The sequence below is a fragment of the Triturus cristatus genome, chromosome 12 (genome assembly GCF_964204655.1).
Source record: "Triturus cristatus chromosome 12, aTriCri1.1, whole genome shotgun sequence".
Lineage (NCBI taxonomy): Eukaryota > Metazoa > Chordata > Amphibia > Caudata > Salamandridae > Triturus > Triturus cristatus.
In genome coordinates this window covers 72,511,836-72,530,462 of record NC_140595.1, presented here as the reverse complement: position 1 = coordinate 72,530,462, position 18,627 = coordinate 72,511,836, and the positions used below count along the sequence as shown (strand labels likewise).

At 44.9% G+C, this 18,627-nt stretch overlaps 1 protein-coding gene across 4 annotated transcripts in view; it reads left to right on the top strand.

Moving 5' to 3' along the window:
• The window catches only part of LOC146772549 (uncharacterized), a 36,553-nt gene that overhangs the window by 7,865 nt on the left and 10,061 nt on the right, over positions 1-18,627 (top strand). For all 4 annotated transcript variants that reach the window (XM_085639603.1, XM_085639602.1, XM_085639604.1 and 1 more), the window contains exon 4: positions 1,421-1,525. In XM_085639603.1, the coding sequence (XP_085495729.1) occupies positions 1,421-1,525 (105 nt within the window). The remainder of the gene's footprint in view (positions 1-1,420; positions 1,526-18,627) is intronic.

The following is an 18,627-nucleotide window of genomic DNA, read 5'->3' as shown; positions in this document are numbered from 1 at the left end:
TCAACGGAAGTTGTGTCCCCAGGGGATACCACTCCAGCCGATTCTGAGTAAGCTGGTATTCTCAGGTCCATATTTTATTTCCATTCAAGGCGCTTTAAATCATAGTACCCAGTTTCAAGGTTGGAGATACACCTGGAATCGTTAATTCCGAGCAACTTGTAATGGGGTCCTTTGTGAAGGGGGTAAGTTAAAGCGAGGCTTCAAACATGACCTTGATAATGTAGTAGTGAAAAACTCAATCACAGCAGAGGGTGTGAGAGGCAGAGTGCTGGGGCTCAGGGAACTCAATCTTATGTATCATTGTAACTGGCCCCTAGAAGGGTAGCTCAGTGTTTGCTACTGAGATGAGAATACAGTCTGCAAATAACAGGTTCAAATCCCAGCAGACTGAATCTCTGTTTCATTCATTGGGTCAATGCATTCAGTTGCATTGATTTATGTCATGGCTACAGCTGTAATTGGCAGCATCTTGATATATTGTGGTAGCGAACCGTGTATGAAAAATAGGTCAAATTGAACCTGGCTCTAATAATTTTTATATACACATATTACTGTTTATCAATTAACTGTGGAAGACTGATCGGTTGACTCAACCAACAGAAAGTGAATTACGTACCTTCTAGATCAGTGGTTCCCAAACTGGGGTCCCCAAAGCCTCCTCAGGGGGTCTGCGACTACTTTGAAAATCTAATAATATTAACAGATCAATAAACTGTAGATATATAAAGAGGCTAAATGTACAATTGAACATTTTAAAACATACTGTAAATGTGAAGGAATTTGAAACTGGAGGCTAAAAACTAAGTTAGTATCCTCAGATTGATTCGTGGGGGCAGTGCAAGTGCATCAAACTGAATATAGTACGGATGATGAGCGGCCTCAATTGAATTTAGAAAAGCTCCAACCATTCTATTAAAACTACATTTTGATTTCTTCTTTATTTATGTTTTCTAATTAAATAAAATGTGTTATTTGTGTATTTGTTTGATGAATGCTTTTTTGTATTTTTGTGTATTGTTTTGTGGTTCAAATCATCAACATTGCTTAGGCCGGGGTCCCCGACTTCCAGTAATGACTCGTTGGGGATCCCTGGATTCGAATAATGTTTCAGTTGGGGTCCCCGGGTTCCAGTAATGATTAAGTGGGGGTCCCCAGAAGTCAAACGTTTGGGAACCACTGTTCTAGATTACATAGATTTTCTGCCAGCAGACAAAGTAACCCACTTGCCTATTTCACTAGCTGTTGTGATTAACAGGTTTGTTGATCATATAACGTAAATGAAATATTGTTGCTAAAGTGTTCCTGATTACAGAATCGCATGGAGGTGAAACAGTGGAAATGGTTGAAATAATTTCTAATGAAAGCATATACGTTTTTTAACCAATGAAAAGTGTGAGATAATGTATACTTTGTGTTCCAGGATGTGACACTCTGAAGAATGAATTGATGTCTGAGGATGAAGAGGAACAGCATTGGGGCTACAAGATGAATCTTGAGGAGAATGAGAGAGTGGGAAATTCCACAGGTGACCTAGAAACTGATAAAAGCTTGATTCTTAACAGCAAGACGTTAATCAGAATTCAACAAACATAAACTGATTCCGCCAGCAGTATTTCAGTGAGCCCAACTCTAGGTGGCACCATCTTAAGAGTAATAGCAAGGACATGTAAGAAGATGTTGAAATGCTGACAGCTACAAAACACTACCAGAGCATTGCACAGCATTAACAGATGGCAGACCCTGACAACAAAGCCACTAACAAGCGAGAGGTCTAAGTACCACATATTTCAGTGAAGCCAAATAAATTCTAAAGCATTGGTGTGAGAGGCTGGCCTGGTATATGATGTACACTTATGTAAGTGGACCCCCTGCACCACTCCAGACAACCCTTATGGTGATTTAGGAGGTCTTAGACAACCATAGAAAGCTCTCTAAGGGGTAGCTGTAGAGAGCAGCCTTCAGGCTTAGTCCAGAAGGAATGTAAAGCAGCTTGTTTTCCCAGAATGCAATCTTATAGGTATAGATTAAATGAAAAAGAACCACACAAGGTATTTATAAAAATATGTATTTATTAAATAATACGAACACGTTTAAATATATCCTAACTGGAGATATGCAGAGTGCACACAATACTTTGCATAGAAATCACGTAAATAGCACAGAATACACAGTTAACCCCAGGGGGGGACCAAACCCTATATTAAGAAATTGGTATAAGAATCACGACTCATGTCAAGACAATGTCCAGAGGACATAGAAGTGCCGGGCCCCCAAGGAAACACCTAAGGTGAGTGACTACGAACCCCACGGAGATTGTGTGCAGTCTGGGAACACAACCGCGTTCTCCGTACAGATCCACGTGTAAATCGCGGTTGCAATTTTAAAGGAAAAGGACCCTTCCCAGTGGACCCTGAAGAAACCCTGTGGAAGACAGAAGGTTGGAGAGCCACCTCACCGGTGGATACCATGGTACCAGAGGTACCAATCCCGGGGGAGCTGGGTGCATAGGTGTGAAGTTGGGTTAGAAACCGCCCTTGAACCCAATGGAGGACTTCAGGAAAGTGACGCTGCTGGAGAAGGAAAAAGTGTCTAGTGGAATCCAAAGGTGGATTCTAGTTGAGAGGTACATGCGAGCAGAGGGGACAGAGTCTATGTCACTCAGGAGTTGCCAGGAGACCTGGAAGACGAATGCCCACCTATGTCAGGTGTTGCAGGAGAGTCGACGGTGACCTTGAATCTGCAGCTGTGAGGACCAGGCTATGCTGAGGAAGATCACGAGCCTTGCATGAGCTGTCCCACGTTGGATATTGCGAGTTGAGGGATCGGTGTCTATCGGAAGCACCAACAAGCCTTGGCAACTGCAACGCACATGGAAGTTTAAGAAAGTGCAATATCGGGACCAGCAAGGTCCAGGGGGCTCACCACAAGCAGGGAAGTCAGGGAAGGCCCGAGCAATCAGGGGAGCCCAAAAGAAACAAAGGTGACCCTCAAATGGTCCTACAGGCCGGAGGCACTGGAGTCGCAAGAGGACCTCAAGCAGCTCACCAAAAGATGCAGGCCACAATACAAGCAATGTGGTGTGGACGAAGATTCTGGTCACTGGAGATGCCAAGTTTGGGGCTACTTGGAGCCCGAAGTTCTTTGTGGAACGAAGCCAACAAGCCTTTGCAACAGCAAGTGAACACCATGCACAGGGGTTTGGTTCCTGCGACTCCCACGAGGGATACTGGCCTCAAACTTGGTGAGAGGGCAGGACAGGCCCCGAGAGATGTGGAGAGCCACCACCTGTGTTGTTGAACCTTTCGGAGTCTGTAGGAGTTCAGGATCAGCAGACCGTTCAGCTTAGTTTCAGTGCCTGCAGATGCAGGGAAGCGACTCCTCCACTTCAAGGGAGATTTCTTCAGGTGTCTTTAATGCCCAGACAGGATTTAGTGTATTGGGGCCAGGTGGGTGTGCTTGCTAGCGCCACTCAGTCAGCATGAGGGGCACATTTGGTGCTTCCTTGCGTAGTCCAGTTCAAACCAGTTCTGGGAGCCGTTGGCTCCTGTTCTGGCACGAAACTGGACACGACATGGGAGTATCCCCCGCACTGTCCACTCCCTCCCCTGGGAGGGAACCTTGAATCGTCCCAACCATTTCCCTAGGGTACTTAAGGGTTTACCTGTGGGTGGGTCCCTAGATTCGTCGTGGGACACAATTCAATTCAGACACCACTTCAACTTCTGGGCTCTCTGGACTTCGTTTGGGCTCGACTTCATCCCCCTTTCAGTCTGCTGCATCGTCTGTACCTGTGCACTATACAGAAACCTAAATCTTTCGGAAGTGGTGCTAGCACCATCTTACCCAGGCTGCAATTGCAGGCCTGTAGGTGCAGTTTGAATGGTCTCACATGGGTGGCATAATACATGCTTCAGCCCATGGGGGACCTCTGAGGTCCCTATGCCCTGGGTACCTTAGTACCATATACTAGGGACTTACAAGGGTACCTCAGTATCCAATCTGGGATGTACTTAAGTACTGAACATAACAATTTAAGGGAGAAAGCAGAGAGACTGGGGTCCTGATTTGTAGGATCCCAGTCAGACTAGTCAAAAACAGCTTAGCGCCAGGCAAAAAGTGGGGGTAACCATAAAAGCAGATCCTACTTTCCTACAATTGGCCTGCAACCCTACTCCTGTAGCTAAAGCCTGTCAGGGCATCAGTCATTGTGTCCTCTAACCAGCCACGGATGGGAGGCAGAAGGAGTTTATTAAACATCCTACTGCTGGCACCCAGTATAGAGATTTCCCCATAGTTTGTAGACTCGTGCTTATTTCCTACTGGTTTCAGCTATAGTCTACATATAAAAAATTCTAATGCTAAAAGAATTGTAGTGTGCACTCTGAAAAAACATGTTTTTGCAAACTGGCTATCTAGTTTGATTAATGGTTGGTGGTGTGGTGTTTATGGCTAAGTAAATAGGCATTTTGATGAAGTGTTGTGCAATGTATTGCTTGGAACTTGAAAACATTATTAATCAACACTCTTTGAAACCCTTGATAAGACTTGAGAAATCAGAAACAAAGGTTTAAAGTTTTACAGTAATCAGTCTGCTTCACGTTGTAGATATCAACTAAAGGAGATTCTTAAAGGTCATTGATTATTGAGCAGTTTTGCTTTTAAGATATGCATTAGGATGTTATTATTAAATATTTTGTAAAGATGGCAACACTCCTAAGTTTGGCAACCAGCACAGAACTTCAAAATGTTTATTTTCCATGTAAGTATATTTAAAAAAATGTTGTCACTAAGGGTTATAATATGTTCTCTAAAAACGAGGAGTTTGTCAAATACTTTTAGTTCCAGCAGTTTAAAACGTCTTACCTGATTTCAGAATTTAAGAAAACTGTGAGACAAATGGGTGTACTGCACCACCTTTGTGATTGCAGTCTGGTGGTTTGTTTTATTTGGGTCCAAAGGTATGTTTGAACCGGCTGTTCTTGAGTAGTTTCTTGGGAAGGAGTTAGCTGGATTGGTATGTCAGGTCAGGGTTTAAGACTGTCCAGGACAAATGTTGATTTTGATGTTGGGCGCCGCCCTGTTTGCTGGGTAGACTTTTAGTGTTTTGCTCCATCTGAGTTTTCTGCTTGGAGACCATTAAGGCGTTGGTGTGTGTAGTTATTCTGAGCCTTTGTTCCTGAAAGCATTATGAATTGTGTGACTTCTTCAAACTCTAATTCTCACTATTTAACTTAGAGCAACATTTTGTGGGCTTTTGATACTTCAAGTTAAAGTAGCCTGGTTTTACTCTTGGCAGATTACCGATTTTTTTAATTTTTGGGTATGCCAGTGTCGATCATGTTAAACAGTGTTATAATTAACCAATCTGAGACAAGCTGTCCATGTGGTCTTTCAGGTGAGTTGATGCTTTTCGTACTACCCTCATTTTCTACACCAGAAAACGCGCATGCTGGCGGAAGGTCATCTTCTCCATGCTTCGAATAAAGGACTCCAGGAAAACCCCACATGGTATCAAATTAATAACTTCACCCTCACTTTTCCTCAAAGTTAATGCCACCATCACTCTCTACAATAATGGTACCATTCTCATACAAGCCTCTAAGTCCAATCTAGCCAAGATGGACTATATCTTCCCTACCCTCAAGAAAGCCGTAACTGCTAAATCCTCTGATTCCTCTACACACCCTCCTATTTCAATTGACTTTTCCAGCTCCTCTCCCTACGCTTCATGGAATACATCTAGATTGCATAATGCCTCCAACCCCATAGATGTTTTCGGGGAGATTCAATCCCCTATAGTAGTCCCGCACACCAATCGACCTTCATCTCAGCCGGGTGACGGGCTTAATGTTCCTCCCATTTTGCCGTCAGCAAGCCAGATTCTAGCCGTTTCCCCCGCGGGATACCCTCTCAAGACATACCCCCTCTCCCCTCTGCTGATGCTCTTTCATCCTAAGCCTTCTCTACTGATGGAGCGCACAAGACCCCCATCAACGATACCTTCTCATCCTAACACACTCAAGCTCCCTATGAGCACCAACATTACACCACACTACTTGCCATCTACCAACCTTACCTCCCCTGCCACTCCTTCCAATCAAGCAGGGTTCCTGCATGTTTTTAAGGACGCATCCCTTCCCTCGGACCTTCACATTCCCATCTTACTTCATCCAGATATCACTCGAGGTCTCTCCTCACCACAGGATCCCTCCCCTCAGTTCCTTTCCTTGATCCAACATTCAGAACTGGTGGCGCGTCTGGACAAGTTATCTCTTCAAGTGAACCAATGCACTCACAAGCTGTTAGCCCTCTCACTTGACCATCTGCCCTTGCTCAATTCTCTTAGTTACCTTGGAGAGCTGACCACAGTCCCCACCAGTGCACCCCCTGGCCTGGAACAGCACTCCTTGCACCCTATCTCTAAAACCTTACCCCTCCGTAATGCCCCCTCCTGTCCTAGAAGAATGATGGTCGAACTTGCGACCAATGATATTGAGGATTTACTCCTCTCTTACTCGATCACTCTAGAACCTGATAAGGTCCCTATGGTCCAAATTCAAACCATTCTCACCAACCCACACAGGGAACCCTCTAACAACCACAGAGTCGTAAATAGCGACAACCTCAAGCAAGTGAACATCACTCAGACTCGTACATCACACACGCCTTTGCGTCTAAAATGCGCACTACTCAATTGTAGATCAGCAAACCAACATGCCTCAGATGTTTTTGATCTCATCCAAAACAATGACCTAGATATCATTATCCTCACGGAAACATGGCCAAATCCCTCCTCCACCCCCATCTTAGACCTCCTAGTTTAGACAGCTCCACAAAACAGGGAGGTGGACTAGTGTGTATACACCGGAACACATTATCTGTCTCCCACATTGAGACCTCCACTTCATCCTTAGTTGAATACCTTTGCCTCAACATCTCTAGTAATCACCTCCCTGTTTGCAAACTCCATACTTTCTACCACCCTCCCGGCGATAACTTCCTCTTCATCGAACAACGTATGGAAATTATTTCTTCCAATGATGACCCCTCAGTATCGCAAATCTACTTAGGTGACTTCAACCTTCACTGGTCTAAACCTACTGACCAAGCGGTGATCTGCCTTAACGCATTCATATCTGATCTGGACCATACCCAATTCTGTGACCGGACAACTCACAACAAAGGTCAAATTCTGGACCTAATTATCTCAAAAGGCAATACCATCACACTGGAGGACATTACCCCTTGTGATTGGTCCGACCATTACAGCATCTTCTTCTCAATCAACAGGGAGGTGATAAGGAAAAGGGTCCAACCAAAGAAAATTAAACAATGGAAAAGGGGCCTCAGGAATATTAACACAGACTGTCTAGCTATCGAATGTAAAAATGCCTTGTCTTCCCAAGATGACATGACTGATGTACATGATCTCACTGACTTCTATAACTCCACTATCTCCGGTATCATTGATTCAATAGCACTTCTACAGCAAAAAAATGCCTCCTCCAAAATCTCCAAACCCTGGTTCAACGACAACCTAAACTCTGAATGCCAGAACCTAAGGGCAGCTGAACGTCTATGGAAATCAAAACCATTCGTGTATCATCTAAAAGTCCTTAGATCGGTTAGGAGCTCCTACAATAAAAAAATCAAGACTAAGGCTGATTACTTCAGGGCCCAACTTAGTCAATCCTCAAATCGCCCCAAAAAGCTTTCTGAAATTGTCAAACAGCAATCAGCGAAAGCACCCAACCACCGCGAATCAGCAGACAATTCACTTTCATGCAGCGATCTGGCTATCTTTTTTATGGAGAAAACTAAACTCATCAGTCTTGACCTTGAATCTAAAAGGGCCTTACTTACATCATCTGAGAGTGCGGCTCATCCTGCACCCTCTCAGAGTCTAAAGCCTCTAAGTATTAGCGCCAAGAACAAGGCCACTTGGGGCTCCTTTTCTCGCCTCAGTGAAAATGACATTTACAAAACTCTTCTTAGCATTAACCCTTCTAATCACTTCAGCGATGCATTGCCACCATCTGTCTTCAAAGAAATCAAGTTTGCCCTCATCCCCCTTTGGACAAAGATTGTCGACGCCTCATTATCTCAAGGCAAGATACCCAAATGTCTAAAAGCAGCTCAGGTTTCACCCATTCTCAAAAAACCTGATGCGGACCGATCTGACCTCAACAACCTCCGTCCCATCTCCAATATCCCTACTCTGGCTAAGCTCCTTGAAAAATGTGTTCAATCAAAACTCTGTTCGCACATTGAGTCTTTCAACCTCTTGAATCAACACCAATCTGGTTTTAGGAGCGGTCACAGTACCGAATCGGCACTCCTTCACATCATGGATGACATCCTAAAAATGTTAGACCATAATGAATCCTGCCGACTCATCCTCCCTGATCTTTCCTCTGCATTCGACATGGTTAATCACGATAACCTCTAAGCTGTCTGGAACACAGGATGGACCTTTTAGGTCTGGTATTGTAATGGTTCTCTTCCTTCCTTCACAATAGATCCCAAAGAGTGAAGGTGAATCAAACCCTATCCCAACCGTCTACAGTTTCCATGGGGGTCCCGCAAGGATCTGCACTTTCTCCCATACTCTTTAATATTTTCCAGGAACCACAAGCGAATGCTCGAAAATCCAAGGACGTTCTTTTTCATATGTTTACGGATGACACGCAACTCTACCTGAAAATCAATTCCTCTGAAGACCTCATCTCACTCAATTCCTCCTTGACGATTACCCAAAACTGACTAACTGAGAACCACCTCCTGCTCAACACTGCCAAAACAGAATTCCTTGTCATATCCCTTCCTAAGCACACCCTTAAGATAATTAAGATAAGATAATTTTTATTGCACAGTTAATTAAAACTTACAATTTAAGATACATAAAAAAAGATGCATGTCAAAAGTAAAAATTAATTGCCAGGAGTTAAAATTATAAAATTCATGTTAATAGTTTAAATTTTTTTTTTTTTGTTATTGTTCGTTAGAGCTGTGGCCCATAAGTTTATGCTCAGAGGCACTGTCTGTCTGTTTCTCAGGTTCCTCGTTTTGTGTCTCCTTAATTCTCTCCGCCACTACGTCAAAGTATTTTGTGAATCTGCAGTTTAATTGGGTTTGGGATTGAAACATACTTTGACTGCGTGTCTACAGGTTCTAATACCCTTTTGTTTCCATATTGCGCGTAATAAGGATCTCCTTTTGTCCGTTAAGATTGGGCAGATACATATTATGTGGGTTAGATCTTCAGGTCCTGTACTGCAGAGACGGCAAGTTTTGTCTTCCTGATTCCTTTTCCATGGTGCCAGGTGAGGGAGAATTGGTAATATACCGAGTCGCAGTTTTAAAAATTTCTCTTTGGTCTTCTGTTTGAATCCGTTGTCCATATACGCTTGAGGCTTTAATGTTTTATAGTCGTTTAGGACTGTCCATCCGTGTGCCCTTTTTGCTAGAGTTTCCTTGTCCTCTAGTAGCGATGTTATTTTTGTAACCTTTGTTACTAGTTTTTTAAAACTTTTGTGGTCTACTGGGGTGTTCCAGAGGTCAGACAGTTCGAGTACTTCTAACGATTCCATCAGATATTTCCTTGCGTATGATCGTTCTCGTCGCTGCAGCTCAATCCAAAGGTGGGCGTTTAAAGTGCCTTGCTCTGCATTTCTAATCTTATGCCAGCATTTTATGAAGCTGCCCCTTCTTTCCACTGTCTGTTTTTGAACCCCGAACTCCAAACGGATTTGCGCAGGTGATACATAATTGGGTAGCCGAAAGATGGATCTGTAAGTTTTGCTGATCACTCTGTCGAGGGTAAGAGCATCTTTTCCGAGAGTTGATTCGCTCCCGTATGTTAGCGTCGGTTGAAGGCGAGCTCTCAATACCTGTAGAAGCGGGTCAAGCATGTAGTCTGGCAATATTTTCTTCAAGGGGGTCATCGCGAGACAACTCATGGTGCCTTTTCGTTGTAACGTCTCTAATTGCGGTTTGGACGAGCCTCTGCTGTCTACTAGGACTCCCAGGTATTTGTAGCATACTACATGGTCCAGTTTATGTCCGTCCAAGTACCAGCAGTTTTTCCTGGCCTTCTTATAATTCACAGCCATAGTTTTTGTTTTCTTTAGGTTGATTTTTAATCCATTACGCTGTGAAAATGTACTGGTAGTGTTTAGAAGTTGCTGAAGGCCAATTGGAGTTCGACTTATTAGAACCAGGTCATCGGCATAGAGGAGGTTGGACAGCGTGATGTCCCCCAACCGTGGGGCGTGCGATTTAGTGCTGTCCAATTCCCCTGGTAGATCTGCCAGGAAAAGATTAAACAAAGTAGGGGCTAGGACGCACCCTTGCTTCAGTCCTTTAGAGGTGTTGATTCGCCTGGAGAGGTGCATCCCGTCTCCCAGCTTAATCTTAACCCAGGTGTTGGTGTGAAGTAAGATTAGCTGTTTCAGGAGGGGTTGCGGTATCCCCCATTTGTCAAGCTTTCGCCAAAGTTTTCCCCGGTCCACATGGTCGAAGGCTGAGCTGTAGTCGATAAAACATAGAAACAGCGAGTTCTTTCCTACTTTGGCCGCGTCTGTCAGCAGAGTTAGTGCCATAACATTGGTGGTAGTTCCTTGTCCTCTGCAGAACCCTGTTTGATTTGCCGGGATTATGTGATTGGACGCTGCCCAAGATGTCAATTCGTCCAATAGAATGCCAGCGTAATACTTTGCTTCTATGTCAAGTAGAGCGATCAGCCGATAATTGCAAGGATCACTCCTGTCTCCTTGCTTGTGAATTGGGCTTATGGTCGATCCTTGCCAGGATTCCGGGCAGGTTTCTAATTCTTGTATGCCCACAAAGAGCGGTACTAGTGTGTTACTCCAGAATTCGATGTCCTGCTTAAATATCATCGGTGGAATCCCATTTGGGCCTGGAGCTCCTTCCATTTTCCCCTTCTTAATTTGAATTTTTATCCGATCCGCTGTTATGTTGATTTTGTTCTCTATGATGCTCGTTAGTGTGCTGTTGTTCTTTGCCCCATCAGTCTTCTTTTGGTCGTATTTTCCCGTTGTCCTTTCCTTGAGATTTCTAGACCCTTTTTCAGTCTTTCCCGTTTCATTGACCTTCTGATTGTTGTCTGTTTCTTGTGTTGTCAGGGCTGTGGGGTTACATTCGTCGGTTTGGTTAAAGTGATTGTGCAGGTAGTCAGCCCAAGCTGCCTCTGATATGTAGGAGTTCATTCCTTGATGGCCTGGTCGCTGCAAGCTGTGAATTGTTTGCCAAAATTTGGCGCTGTTTTTTAGTTTCGAATCGTACTTTATTTTTGCCCAGAGTTCGTTATTCGCCTGTCTTTTGTTTTCCCACGTTGCCTTTCTTAGGTTTGCTTTTAAACCGCGTAGAGCGTCTTGCAGAGGCCCTTTTTTTGGCTGTATATGGAGTTGTTTTAAAGTTTGCTTTATATTCCGTTTAATTCTTTTTATCTCCAGCGTGTTAGTCTTACTCGGTGCAGACTTAGGAGTTTTGCCTTTGACTGGCCTTGATTTTGTTGCATATTTGATCCCCAGAGACTTTGTATACCACTCCCAGGCCTCTATTGGGTTTGCAACCAAATTGCCCTGATGAATAAGCTCCTTCGCGTTTAAAGACAGCTCTTCGATGTTATTTTGTTTATATCTTATGCGTTTGAAGTCTGATGTGTATTCGGATCTAGCGCATGCCCTGACTTCCGTGGGGTTATCTCTGGTTATCCTTAGAACGATTTCTTGTGGCAAATGGTCACTTTGGTTACTAACACCCAGCTTAAATGATATGATGATGTCAAATAGAGGGAGAGTTGCAAATGCATAGTCTAGGTAGGAGGAAATTGCTGCCGAATGGTAGGTTGATGCTGGAGGGGTGTCTTCTTTATACCGGCCCTTCAGCGCCCTTAGGTTTAATTGCTCTAATTCTTTTAACAATTGGTTTGAACAGTTGGTTTGTTTAGTTGGAAGTGGTTGTGCCTGAGTTGGTATTCCCCAGGCTCTGTTAAGTTCGTATAACAAATCATCGTCCATTGCGGTCCCAAAGAGAAACAGGTTATAGTCTCCTGCCAAGATTAAATTTTCAACATCCCCCTCATCCATAATTCTTGCTGTCTCTTTGACCAGCTCTCTTGCACCTTTCCGTCTGTGCTTCGGGTGTATATAAGAGTTAACTATTACCAGGCGGTGGTCCGGCTTTCTGGTGTTGATTGTTATCTCAATCGCCTGTGTGACGTTAGGAGCTATAGTTTTAATCTTTATTTCCTTCATTGATCCTACTTTGAGGATTGAGGCAAAGATCATTAATCCGCCTGAGCTATGGCCAAAGGGTGAGATCCTGGTAGCTGGGACGATTTGCGTCGTGTAGCCTTCAAGGGCTATCTCAGCTTCTTCCCAGGTTTCTTGAAGTAGTATCAAGTCAAATGTCCTTAAGTATTTTAGTTTTTCATGATCATCCAATTTGTCAGTCAAGCCATTGATATTCCAAATACATACTCTGAGGTTGTTCAGTGTTGTGTGTGTTGAGGGCTGCACAGGGGGTCCTTGTCATTGCACACCTCTGTTTGTTATTGTTCGCTGTATTATGTCCTGATTAGGAGCTATAGATTTCATTATTACCGTTTTAGTGTGTAAGGACCTTCCTTGGCGGCCTGGCGACTGGCTGAGGGCTCCTTTTAGAATTGATGTAGCTTTGAGCGGGTGTTCTTTTTCACTCTCCTTTAAAAACGGTGTTGGGTAGGCTGGCCTTCTGCCTGGTTCCAGCCTTATTCCCCATTGAGCGAATTTGTTAAGTTCTCCTAAAATCCGGTCGACCAGATCATTTGACGCCCATGTTGTCTTTGTCGTTTCTAGTTTGGACTGGTCGAGTACAGGTTGGAATTCAATTTGAAGTAAGTCAGTTGTGGTGATATCTTCCAGACCTTTGATAGATGTAATTAATTTGATTATGTTTCCTCTATTCAAGGTATCCATTCTGCCCCTAGATTTGTACTCTGGAGCGAATATTAGTATGTCTGTCTTATTTATTGAAGTGTCTCTGTATACTCGGGCTGCGGTTTGTTCAGGATGGTAAGCCCCGGTGGAGGGTAGGTCATTGATGTTAACAGTTGTGGCTGAAGTTGCCCTTGTTTTAGGTTGTTCCGATTCCTGCTCCAGGGCCGACTGTTTCACATTTTGTAGCGTGGCCCTTGGCCAGTTGTCGATGTGGCTCCTTGCTGTGCTGCATGCGTCAGACTCTATTTCGAATCTTTCCTGCTGATGTGAGCGTTGTGCCTTTGTAACATCCTCGTGCCCAGGATGTTCTATTGCTGTTTGATGGGGGTCCTTGTGATTGACAGTTTTTTGCCCAAGGGCGGGGTCTGCTCGGCCTGGTTTAAACGTCCCGCCGTCTCTTCTTGTTCCACTTGGCAGTGGGATTCCACTGTCTGCCCCTCCTGTTCTTGGGCCGTGGCTGTCATTTTCCTGTTCCTGCCCTTCCTATTTTGTTTCCGGCGGGTTCGTGAGTTTGTAGGCACCTCTGTTGTGGCTGTTTCTTGAGGTGAGAGGTTTGAGAGTGCATTTTTTGGCGGTTGTCTGGCAGTAGAGGGACGGGTCTTCTCGTTTTGGAACAACTCATTCTCTGCTTTTTCTGTGATTTCTATAATTCCGTGTGGTTGGGAGTCCCTTGCGATGATTCCCTCCTTGGCTGTATCTGTCAAGTCCGATGGCACGATTGGTTTCAGATTGACCAGAAGGTTTTCTAGCATAGTTGGTAGTGTCGATAGTTTGTTAATTATTGGGGAGCAGTCGCATTCTGTTCTTGCTATAGCAGACAGTTCTGCTGCTTCCTGACCCCTTTTTATTAAGCCGTTTAAGTCGCCTAGTTTCTTCTCAATCCCTGAAGTGAATTCAGCTAGTGTTTGCAGTACTGTTAACTGCATGTCTAATTTCTCTGATTGGTATTGTAAGGCTGCTGCTGATAGTTGTATTGTATTTAGTAGATTTGCCCAGAAGGTAATGAACGTGCTTTTGGTCTCGCTCTCTGGTCTCCTGGTGCTTGAAGTTGTAGTGGGTTTTAGATTGTATGCCGCCACTAGGTCTTGCCACTCCTGTGTTGCAAGGAAAGACATGTCACTGTCTATAGTGTATGGAATCTCTCTTTGCCGATTTTTTGGCGTGTTGGGGCGGCCAGTACCGCTCTGCTCATTTGGGGCCGTGTGGGGGCCGTCTTTTGCGCTCTTCAGCGTCGGTGAAAGGCTGCTATTTTGTCGTGGTGTTGCTATCCTAGCATCCCGCACGCTGCGAGGTTTTTGCCATGGGGGACCTGTTTGTTGATCTCCCCCGTCCTGTGGGTCATGTTGTTGTAGAATAATGGAGACATCTAATGCTCTATCTATACTTGACCCACTGAATGTTGTATCCTTGTCTGGGGAGCGTTCTGTTTTTATCCTCCTGAGCTGAGTCTGTATGCCTTGAGGGTTTGTCAGTTCGGTGTCTGGTTGACTGTTGAGCTCCGCTGGCGGGTCTGCTGATGAGTATAGTATTCCATCTTCTTCATTGTTAATTGTTGAGCTGCTTTCAATTGATGTCATAAGATTATTAGCGGTGTGTATGTCCACTACTGTAACTGTAACTTTTGGCGTTTTTTCTGATTCCGGTATTTTTTGTTCATGTAGTGATGGATATTCTATCTTCCCTGGCTCCAATGGAGTTGGTAGACCTTCTAGGTTTTCATAGTTAGTGAAAATTGCTGCTCCTGGATGTTTTAAGAACCCAAATTTCGTGTAGATTTTTGGTTGGTAAGAGTATGAAATTTTCCTTGCTGGTTCTCCATCAATGGTTATGAGATCGTCGGTTCTTTCTCTTTTTGCTCCTTTTATTAGCTTACTTGGTTTTGTTGAATTGCATGGGTCCGTTGCCATTTCTAAGTTGTTATCTTTATTGGCTTCCATGCCAGTGAACCAAAGGCAGCCCGTGTCGTCGCCGATTTTGTTGGCGGAATTGGTATCGTTCGAGTTGTCCTTTCCCTTAACGGCCCTTATTTTGCAGAGGTCTTCATCTGTAGATGGTAGAGTGGCTCCAACGTCTCTTATAGCCCCCTTTTTTCGTTTTAATACTGGTTTTGTGATGGACCTTCTCACTTTTCCAGACCTCATACTGGCCCGGAGGCAGTTTAGATGGATAGTTGGGTAGCTGGTAGCTAATAGCTAATAGCTGGTTGCTAATAGTTAGTTTTGACTCACAGAGCCACACGGCTTGGGTAAGTGAGGGCCCTGGGGGCCGGCAGAACCAACACCAGCCGATGCGGGGGGGTCAGCGACTGCCGCCTGACCGCTATCTTGCTGACAGCGATCTTGCCCTGCCTCCCAGTCCTCAGTCCCTCTGCTTACTCTGCTTATTCCTCTCAACGAGGTCACTGGATCTGCACTGACTGGGTCTGCGCTGGGTCTGCACCAGACGGCTGCAGACGCGGGCGCTGCTCCGCTCCTAGCTCCCCCGGCTTACCCCTGCTCTAGCCTCTGGGCAACAGGAGCTGCTGGGGCCGCGTCTCCTGCGGCTCCTTGATCCCTGCTAGGTAATTTTAAGGTTCCCCACCGGCCAGGGACTAGGACTTGTTTAGTGACGCCTTGTCGGAGGAGAGAAATGTGTCCACAGTCCCCCTCAGTAGCACCTTTTTTGGGCACCTGTTTAGAGTCCTTAGCTGGCCTTTTGAAACCTAAAGCCGGCGTTAAAGCCTTATAATATTGAGCCTTTGAGGTCTTAGGTGGGCAGAGCGTTGACACAAGTTTCAAGTTCAGAGTTCGTGGGGGCAAGCAACTCACAGGACGCAGCTACAAGGAGAAGGAGCTACGAGGAAAGGGGACGCCCTTTACCCCTCGCCCCTCACCCCCTCACTTCTCTCGCCTCTAGTGCCACCTGCAAGGCTTTCTCTCACCGTAAAGCCTTCTTCAGTAGTCCATCAGCCTCCACAGGTGTATTGCGCAGCGTCACAGCGCCTCCACCACCGCGCCTCCGGGCTCGCTCAGCTCTCACGACTTTCCCCACTTGGCTCAACCACCCTCCCCCTCCTCCTGTTGCAACTCCACCTGACTCAGGAGATGGTGATGAGCCGGTGAAGAGATGGAGGAGGGGGGTTGCGGGGGACTTAAGGAGAGCCGGGCCTAGGAAGCGGCCAAGGAAAGACCAGTGCCCCCCCCAGCAGTTGGAACAGCAGGACAGCGGGGCAACGGCGGGGCAATAGCGGGACAACAACAATCACCCGCCCGCTCGCTTCGCTCGCTCTGCGTCAGCGTCGGGAAAAGCTGGAAAGCTGGAAAGTCTGGACCGGAATGCAATATTCACAGAGGATCTGAAAGAATAGCGTCTGGAAACTCTGCTTGCAGGCAAGTAAGAAGGCAGGAAAGAGGTACTTATCTTAGTTGTAGATAATCCCTGTGCCAAGTAGAGTAAGTCCTCTTGTCCTTAAAGAGAGTCTCTTTCTCTCAGACATGCGGTTCCAGCATGTAGGGAGAACACCAGTTTTCAAATGAAGCAAAAAAAAGCAAAAATGATTAATGGCCCAAGCACTTGGCCCAAGCACTCCGAGCCGTCCTTCAGCTCTGTGCTTGTTTAATGGCCGGTTTATATCCAGGAACGCTCTCCTGAGCGTGAAGGTTCTTAGTTTAGCCTCGGGGCTAATTGCACCATAATCGCGCTGAGCACGCGTCTCAATGAATGGGTTCCTTAATCCTCGCGTTTAGGTTCCAACGCGAGCAAAAGTTAAGCTGTAATCGCGCTACAGCACGCGAGCTGGGTGAGAGCAGACTGAAGCAGAAAAATGGAGAGCGCGCATCAGCGCAGCACTCACCACAGGCAGACCGTCACAGCTGGGACTGAAGGCTCCACAAGGCGTCCAGAACAAGGGCTGCGGTGGACTCAGACTGCAGCGATACGGTGGGCGTTTTGGAGCAGCTAACAGTAAGCCGTCAGTTTACTAGTGACAAGCAGCAGACCACAACCCACAAGCCATCGCCTGTACGACCGTCACCAGCACGGTGATTTTCTTCGGCGGAACGGGAACCGCAGCAGCGTTCTCAGTCCGCTCCTCACTCTGCTGCTCGCACCACGTTCTGTACAAGCCTCAGCTGTTCGGAAAACCAGAACCGGAATCAATCAGTTTCCACACCCTTAAGATTGACCTCTGGATGAAGCACCTCACTACCTTCAACTGCTCTCCTCTTATCATCGACTCCGCTATATCTCTTGCAATCACCCTAGGCTCGCAGCTGAACATGAAAAAACATATTAGTAAGATGTGTAAGGGTGCTAACCACCAAATGAGGATTCATAGAAACCTAAAACCATTTCTCCCTCAAGAGGACTTCAAGCAGGTAGTTCAAGCGCTTGCCCTGCCGAGGCTAGACTATGGTAGAGCGAAGCTCTTTGGCCTTCCCAAATATACCATGGCCCCTCTCAGGGCTTTGTTTAATGTAGCTGCCAGACTGATCACTGATACAAAAAGAAATGATCACATATCCCCAGTCCTAAGATCTCTAAATTGGTTACCCTATGAAGCAAGAATACAACTAAAGATTGCTTGTTTGACGCACAAAGCTCTCCACTTTAAAACCCCTGGTTACCTGGCCCAAAATCTAGAACTATCAGGAGCGGGTAGACCATCAAGAAGTGCACATTTTCTACTACTGAAACCTCAGACCTCTCGCAAAAAGAGAACGAGGCTCAGAGCCTTCTCTGGCTCGGCACCGAAGATCTGGAACTCTCTCCCACAGGAAATCCGCAGAATCCCCTGCATGGCTGCCTTTAAACGCGAAGCAAAGATAATCCTAATGTACAAGTTCCTGCCTTAATTGACCATGGTTCGTCTGTTTTATAAATGTCCTTTGATTTCACTTTTTTTTTCTCTCTTTTTAATGGCTTAACAACTGTAATGCCCAGGATTGTTTGCCTTACCCTACTAAGTAATGTTTGTTTTGCATGCCTGTACATTCTTATTAGTTCATTATGTTATCCTCTCTTACCCCCTCTGCAATGTTCTCCTTTACCTTGTTCTCCCCTCCACTATTGTGAAGCGCTCTGATACCCTTCGGAGTCACGTTCGCGCTATACAAAACTTTTTAAATAAATACCCACCATGTGAATTCTAGTATAATCCTGTTAGCTTTCTTTGAATATGACAATGGAATTTTTCACATTGAGATCTTAATTTCCAACTTGAATGTACCTTTTCCTGTTATTTTCAAAACATTTGATGTATTATATATGCTACTTTTGAAGGTGAATTTTAGGACGTTTGTCTCAATTGTGTTCATGGAAGAGTTCTTGGGCACATTCTAAAATTTGAATTCCAGATTAATGTGTTTGTATATATATATATATATATATATATATATATATATATATATATATATATATATATATATATATATAATTAATCAGAAAATATTAGTCTCTTGATAGGTTTACAGTTTTGCATCCCTAACTGAAATTAGTCTTATATTTTAGAGAAAAGTTTTTATAGACCAATTTCAATATGTAATATGAATGTAAACAGGGTCCCATTTTAGCATGTAATGAGATCTTATGTCATTGTTCCTCTTTGTCACCTTCTCTACTACTTGTTATCGACCATTATTCTAGAAGC